This window comes from Glossina fuscipes, unplaced genomic scaffold, assembly GCF_014805625.2.
Source record: "Glossina fuscipes isolate IAEA_lab_2018 unplaced genomic scaffold, Yale_Gfus_2 61514, whole genome shotgun sequence".
NCBI classification, from domain to species: Eukaryota; Metazoa; Arthropoda; class Insecta; order Diptera; family Glossinidae; genus Glossina; species Glossina fuscipes.
In genome coordinates this window covers 118392-126930 of record NW_024003726.1, presented here as the reverse complement: position 1 = coordinate 126930, position 8539 = coordinate 118392, and the positions used below count along the sequence as shown (strand labels likewise).

At 36.1% G+C, this 8539-nt stretch overlaps 1 protein-coding gene across 2 annotated transcripts in view; it reads left to right on the top strand.

Moving 5' to 3' along the window:
- LOC119643645 (organic cation transporter protein-like) overlaps nucleotides 1-6818 on the top strand; it is a 10623-nt gene extending 3805 nt beyond the window's left edge. For both annotated transcript variants that reach the window (XM_038043027.1, XM_038043028.1), the window contains exons 5-8: nucleotides 2133-2396; nucleotides 6001-6239; nucleotides 6298-6470; nucleotides 6527-6818. In XM_038043027.1, the coding sequence (XP_037898955.1) occupies nucleotides 2133-2396; nucleotides 6001-6239; nucleotides 6298-6470; nucleotides 6527-6682 (832 nt within the window). In that variant the 3' untranslated portion in view covers nucleotides 6683-6818. The remainder of the gene's footprint in view (nucleotides 1-2132; nucleotides 2397-6000; nucleotides 6240-6297; nucleotides 6471-6526) is intronic.
- The last annotated feature ends 1721 nt before the right edge of the window (nucleotides 6819-8539 follow it).

Below are 8539 nucleotides of genomic sequence, written 5' to 3'. Positions count from 1 at the left end.
ATATATATATATATAGATATATATATGTATTGTATATATATATATATTATATATGTATATATATTTACACATTTCTACGTATAAAAAAAAATCCAACTTCTATGGATTTATTTATTTATTTATATAAATATTTCAATGTTTTTCCTAGAAATGTATATTTTGATTAGATGGAAAAACACTGAAAGCCGGATCCTACACTAATATATTTCAAAACCCACATACATATTAACATTTAGTTCTATTGACCCACAGTAAAATATTTCTTGAATAGAAAATTACTCACTACCAACGGTTCACTTTTCTATTCAACTCTTTGTCTGTGTGATATTAGCAAAAAATATACCAACGGGCTTCTAATGGCTGAGGGTGGCCAATAATAAGTCAGACTACCCGCTTAGCAAAGTGCAATTTTTCACCGCTCAAGATAATATATCTGTAGATTTGTAGTTTACAAAAATTGATCTTACTACTGCGTGTCAATCGAAACCACATACTCGTTTCAAGCAAGATGTAGTAGATAAAATTACCCTATGTAGAATGTAGATAGAACTAACGCTATCCCAACATGCTACACGTGTATTCCAAATTTTTACTTCACCAACATATTGAAGAAGTCATTAATTATTGACGCTTCCAGATGTTACCAAAGCATGTCAGTTTGACTGCTGTATACCTAAAAGCTTTGAAAAGATTTTGTCCAATCAAACGGTTTAACACTGAAACCCTGAATTATTTCGGCTTGTCGGCTGGAAGCCGATTCTGATACGCGGCCACTTGTTTTCTGCCAGCGTTTGTGCAAATGTGCATAGTATATATATATATATATTTCTTAAACGGCAAGTAAGAAATGTTTGGTACTTTTCCCAATAGATAGCTTTAGGGTTGCGTAAGTTGGGTAACACCAACTCCAGGTAGTATAAGACGTGATAGTCCCTAGCTATTAATTAAAAAAAAATTGGTGATCTGTCTAAATACAGAGCTTGGTCCTTTTTGAAAATGTCTCAAAATTCCACAAACCTTCTCCAGATATTTAAGTGTCACCTCCATGACGTCGCTAACGCTTTGCAGGCTTGCAAAAAAACTTCGTGGCATATATTTGGTAAAGGTGAAACTCAACAATTTTTTTTTTCTTCTTGAAATTTTAATGTTAAAAATGCTCTGCATTCTGAGTAACCAATAAGATCAACGAATTTTTTAAAAATTTGAGAAAGGTTGACATTTCTCATCTTATGATATCGTTATAGTACTAAAAATTGTTCCAAGCCAATCTTGAACCATTTGCACACGGCTGGATTCAAAATGAAGGTATTAAAGTATCACAAAAACTATTATAGACCGAATTTTCATCTACACTTTGCTGCTGAAACCAAAGGATATTCATCCATTTGTGAAGAGATTGATAACGATTGACGAAAAATGGGTCACTTGTGACAGTAACATGCGAAAGAAATTTTGGTATAAAAAATATGAGGTTGAAAAAACAAAACTTCGATTGACACCAGGTCAATGCTTTTTATTGGAAGGGATGTAGTGTATCATAAGGTATTTGAACTTGACCAGACGACTAATTCAACTACCTACTATTACCGACTAACGCGAACGAATCTCGCAATTGGGATAAAGTGTGAAGAATTGCTCAATAGGAGCCATTTTGTACGAGAATAGTTCCTCCAAAAAACACCATAAATGACGTAAGGACACTTGAGAGAGCCTAGCGGGAATTTTTTAATGTGTCTCACGTAAAGGCCGGACGCCGCCCTGCCAGACTGCCATTTGATTGGATTTTTGCAGGATCCTGTTAATGTTATACAGTCGATTTCAAAAAGGCTTATGCGAATCCCTTGGCTCAATTTCTTGATCTTACATACCGCATAGGAGAATGATTTTTACCGAGAAAATGGTAAAAAATCATCGATCAAAACGAAACATATGCAGCGTAAAGAAGTTCACTCAAAGAGACATATGTTTGAATACCATTGAAAATGCTGCAAATATTTTTCTTATCCCATATTTTGTGTTAATTTTTATTTGGTCAATATAATATTTGCACATTCTTATCTTTTTATATTGTATCCAAAACTTATATCAGAGATCAATTTTGCGCTCATATGGGCGCTCTTCTTTTATTATAGGTACATACCAGAGTCAATTGTTTGGCTTTCAACGAAAGGTCGATGCACTGAAGCTACTAGAATCATTCATAAAATTGCGAAATTTAATCGGAACGATGAAGTTGTGCAACAATGCAATTCTCTTATTCTTACTGAAAAGGATCAACCAACAGATACGGCATCAGGCGGTAACGACTCAAATGTACCGCAGCAAAAAATAACCATTGGAGCGCTAATGAAAAATAAGATTTTGCGCAAGCATTTGTTGTCCATGATTTGCGTCTGGTAGGTATCAATGTAACACAGTAGCGCCAAATTATTTCCACGTTTTTTTTTTCACATACTCTGCGCGCCCTTGAACAAAAATATTAGCGTGAGGGTCTTAATAGCCGTGTTATTATATCATTATATATTCTTCCTGTATTTCTTGGTCCGATTTTATGGCTAAAATATAACTTAAACAGAACCGGTGCAAATTTGAACATTCACTTTTAGACTTTGTCGCAAATTACTTTATATTTTTATATTGTTATGAAATAAGTGTGATTTTATCCAAATTATTTGGAATGCATACATGAAGGCAAAACAAAAAGAAAATACCGCAGCGAAACCCACAATAGAGGAATTAAGCAACCAGTGTCATTAAGCAGCAGGCTTAACTTTCAAAGCTTTTTTACAATGATCGAGTTAATTGTTGTAAAAAATTTGAATAGCTACATCCCAAATTTCAAGCATTGTTTCGAATTCACAGCACAAATCAGAAATAAACGGAAATCGTAGAGCGCAAACAAAAGCCGACTAAGTAACTACTGTTGTAATCTGTGAACTTGGATATTGGAACAATTTCGCACTGGCTAAACAGAAGGGTTTGAACATAAATCAGACCGCTCGCCCATATTTACAAGTCGATACGGGAGTGAATGCTAAAACAACGAAAGATTAATTAGTAATTTAATTTTTGGTATTCTAAAAGTGTCAGCAGGACTTCAGGAGCTTTCTACATCGAAAGCAAATGTGGGAACCATCAAAAGACATGATTTATTTGGAATATTCTCCTTACGCTTTGTTCACGTAGCTTGCGCTCATAAGCGAAAAACAGTACTGGAACGATTGAAAATCAATGCTTTTGACGAACCTTCTGATCTGAGTCTAACAAAAGTAATACCCAATAGTGCAAAAATTCGGGGCGTTATATTGAAGCGTTGCGTTGAGTTTCTGGAAAGATATACAGAGATCTAATGCGATAAAACGCAATGTTACAACTAAAGAGATTACTATGCTGAGGGCAACAAGCATGACATAAATAACTGAGTTCCATGTCGTTTTTCTAGCGACACATTTCTTAAGCTATCATAATACCTTGGCAAGACCAGCTCCTCACTATACTCGATGAACAAGTAGACATTATAAGAAAGGTTAGCGAAACCAACGTTATAGGTTGACAGTACTGCCTAAATTTGTAGCCGCAAATATTATAGATGAACTTATGAAAACTTATGAAAGAAAAGATATGCATTGGAAAAAAAGAATGTATTTGGGAGGAAGTACGAAGGAAAATTTTCATAATGAAAGAAGAATGAAAGAGTGGAAAAAACGGAAGTGGACTTTTTCCAATATGAAAAGGAGCCAATAAATCACGGAGAAAGCGTACCACATAGAATAGCAGAAGTAATCTTTATTACCTGAGCGTCATAAGGGATATACGTAAAGTGCTTTACGATGTTGATAAGACAAGCATAAGACAATATTATCATTTGGTAGAGCCTCGAAACTCAGTTGTTTAGAGAACGAATTTATAAGACAAAAACATCCGAAAGCAAGCGAGCATCCAAATAGAAACGGCCATTATAAAGGTCGGCAATGAATTGATCACTTTATGATGGTGATGTTTATGAGCTATAGAGAATTCTCTGCTTTTCGAAGATCGTGCGCAACTTTGTGCTATATTTGCAACGGCATTTTATTGTGTTATGATTTAAGCAAACTGTGCCGCGTCACACCAGATTCTTTAAAGTTAGAATCGTATAGACTTCTGAGAGGTACAACAATGTTAGCACCACTGTGCATTAAAAATTGTTTATTTGAATTTGTATCGGTTATCGTTAGACGAAACAATGCAGCATTGATCTGTGTGGTCGAATACGAATTTCACCCACGAACTTGGCGTCATTAATCTTAAGGAATTGAATTTAAAGTGCTAAAACAATCCGGCTCTTTGCATTTACGTGCATTAATTCTAAATTTTCAGTGTCACCAACAGTGTCCGCACGATGACAGATCGTTGGAGCTATGAACAGCTTATCTAAGACGCCTATTACAAGTGTTTTTAACGAAGTAGTATTTTAACAACATTATTCCTTACTATTGCTCACATCGACTACAATCGGGTTTGGTTTTACGATTGTATCCACTTCGGTTGCTTTACATATGGTTACGAAAGTCTGGGATACGGTTCATATCACTAGATCGTGGATATTTTTTTAAGAGAAATACACTTGCACGTTTTCACTACAAGACTATTTTATTTACAATACAGGTAGGACTATTTACATTTTACTGTGGCAGTACTCTTGACTTCTCATCTCTAACATTCTTTTCGATTAAAAAGTTCTTGTGCGACTGACTCTGCCTTCCGCAAATAGTCTATTTATATATACCTTTACAAACATATTAATATTACATAAGTTCATGGCTTCAGTTCTAATCCGTTAACCTGCTTTTCCGCTAAGCATTTTTCACGGCCGGCAGCTGCATGACGCACGACGAATGTGCGTTTTCTCTCTAGGGAATTTTTTATTTGGGAAAATCGATTATGTAGAATGAACTGGATTTGGGATTTTCGTAACAATATAATAAACAAAACTAACACATGCGAGTTGTAAATCACTTTTCGCTAGATACAAGTGATGGTACGGATATGCCGTAAAGCATCTTCCACAATGCTTTATCAAACCTAGCCATTTGATTACGTGTTTCGACGTTTTTGAAAACATGTTCTATCCATCGAACATCGTTTTGCGTTGTTTTTCCCAGAATATCAAGGGTTTCCGATTCTTCTACATTGACACAACGAAAACAAGGGGGTTGCTTCCTGTGCGCTGGGACACAGCTTTCGGTTTTGATGACGTTGAAACTTACCCTATCCGCGTGACCTTATTCAGACATTTTTATGAGATCCCGATTTATTGCATTTTTCATCGTACAGCACTTGTTCTGTACCTCATTGTTTTATGGTTTTCACTGACGTAAATGAAACGGCACAAGCTGCTGCCGTCTGCAAACGAGTAAATAAGGTGATAACGGTGGGTTTTACCCACAGGAGGTCGTTAATGAACACCACGAAGAGGGACGGAGCAAGAACAGAACCTTGTGGTACGCCTGTATTTAAATAAAATTTCATTGAAAAATAACGAAAGATTACAAGTATCGAGCGGTTGTCCAAGAAACTCGATATTAATCGAGCGAAAACGCAATCGACACCAAATGGAAGCAGCTTGGAGAAAAGGCATCGTGTCAAACTCTGTCCAATGTCTTAGAGATATCTAGGGCAGTGGCCTTTCTTTCAGAGTAGCGAACACCTCGGTTCAACTTTTCGGTGAAGTAGGTCTTACGTCACCAATGGCCACATTTTTACGAAACCCTTATTGTCTGTCGCTTTTTAGATCGTTGGATTCTACATAACTCATTCAAAATCTTGAGAATCACTGTTTTTACTTACCTGTATTTCACAAAGAGAGACTATATCTGGCCAAAATATACGTGTGGAAATCATGTTTTCATTTGTTAACAAAAATCGCAAGGCGATATCAATCATTGAACCTCCGTGACGTTAGCTCTAAAAATAATATAACTTTCTTATACATTGTATTTCTTCGTTTTCAACCAACAGGTTTAGTGTAACTTTATCGTACTATGGCATTTTATATTTCTTACCAAATTTGGCTGGTTCTCGCCATCTAAATTGGGAATATGGCGCTCTGATAGAACTCTTGTCGTACATAATGTCTTATTTTATATTTGCGGGTTTCGGCAGACGTTTACCGATGGCTTTCTTGCAATACTGTAATGGAGGGCTGATTTTGTTTATGGCTATTCTATCTGCTCTGCCTGCAGGCAGCTACAGTCAATGTATATGAATACAACACGCAAAAATGATTTTGATTGTGAATTTATAAAATATTTGTAGGGTGGATTGTAGCTACTGCGCTAACTGCCAAGGGCTTAGCTGTTTCCAGCTTTTGCGGTATGTTTATATTTGGTAGTGAGCTATTACCGACCGCTTGTCGGGGACTCGGCTTGGGGTTATGCGGATGCTCAGCCCGTACGGGATCTTTGCTTGCTCCTCAATTGATGGCTTTGGTAAGCTGCGTTTTTTTTTTAAATGCGGAACCAAACTCACTCGAGCTATTTTGCAGATTGGTATTCTCCCCACTTTTGTGCCATTGTCCATTATGTCCGGATTGTTGGTTCTGGCAGCAACAATTACGTTATTTTTGCCCGAGACCCTTTCGACGATTCTGCCAAATACCATCGAGGAAGCTAATCAAACATGGGGCTCCCCGGAAATTTAGATACAAACATAATTCTATATTCGAAAGTTTTTTTTACGGTTTTTATAAACCAATCACCACAAATTAATTGATAGGTGCAATTTGGTACAATTTTTAGAAAATAAACCAGTAGATATCTTTATTATTGACCAAACAACGGGTGCACATTCATTTTGTTAAAATACTTGAAATACCTAGAAGGAAGTCTTGGAGGCCCCATAACAGATATATGTTCACAAACCGCATTAAATTGTGAGTCGATATAAACGTATCCGCCTATTTTCCAGTCCGTTGTAGATCGTCCTCTGGATCGCAAAAATGTAGTTTGCAGATATAAATTTGGCAAAATATTGGAATAAAATCTGGTATTGAAAATCAGCGAAATCAAGCAGATAACGCATTTGCAGCGCAACATGAACTGAAAACATTTCAATTTTCAAAAAAAAAAAAAAAATGGTTTAGATGTAACGAGGAAACTTTCCACGCATATTGTACGGATGGTCTTGCAACACGGGAACAAACGTAACGAAAATCGGGCGTACCGGAACTATAACCTTGAATCCCCAAATTTAATTTTTTTGTTATGATGTTTCCAAAAAAAAGGTGGTGGAAAAAAATAATTCTGCCAGAACCGAATTTAATTTCTGTACTTTTTTTATCCCACTTTGTGAACCTAGAGTTATGAGTGTATAATATATAAAAATGTTTTTCATTTTGCACAGGTTAAAGTGAAAAATTTATGCCGCCGATAGCGGTTGCGCTTACGTACAACTACTCAGTTAAAAAATTCAGAAAATTTTGCACTTCGCTTGATAAGCATATATGTAACTGACTGATGCACTACCGATATTACCGGCGTAACTAAAAGGATTGATGTGAGTTCGTAAGGAGTAGATGTATTTTGAAGTGGTCCGTTCTATCATACTGGACTACTGTTGAGAGATCTAATTATTGGAAATCGTAATGTAAAATAATAGCAAGTTGTATTATATAGAATGTTTGCTTTCTTTTCAACCAATTTCGCATGAAACTTGACATGAAAACATAAAAAATTACATTAAGCAGGAACAAACTTCGCTTTATTCTCTTTTGGGTATTTCCCTTTTCTTATTTTCGTTGGGGTTCGCTCAATGGCAAGGAAGTGGGTAATAAAAGGGAAAAATGGAAACCTAGCAACGCGACCCCGTGTAGTAGACTGGACTACATTGCAACCTCAAGAAGATGTCGGTCTTATAAACCACAAAAATAAAAATCATTACAACTACAAAAAGAACAGCGAAACAGCAACAAAAATGCTAACAGCAACACTAATAACAACAGAAGGAATAGAAGCGTCTATAACAATAGCAGCACGAACATAGCGCTTATAGACAGATAAACAACAACGGCTGCTGCGGAGGCAGCAATAACATTAACACTTTATGCAAAAGTAGTTCCACCATAGACAATTTTCACTCGACCACCAAGCCAACGCGTAGGCAACGAATGAATATAATTCATTCAAGTATTATAGCTACTCAAAGTTGCTAACGGAAAACTAGCCTCAGCAGGAGAGCTAAGAGGTTTTATCGAGTTACATAGACAGATGTCGAAACAAAGATTACAGCGCAAATATTATTATTATTAATCTACCAAAACGGAAATACAATAGACACCGCATCCTGAAGATTTCTTTATATATCAAAGTTATCGAGAACAACACGGTTAACTAAGTATGATCGTCTTAATCATTTGGGTCGTCTCTTAAATTTCAATTACAATATGAAGCTCTGTCATATATTGAGTTTAAGCGCTGGCCCATCGGAATGTGTTTGGATGTAAATATCAGTGACCTGTACAATTCTGGATTTATTGCGTCGAAGGTTTTTGCATGAAATA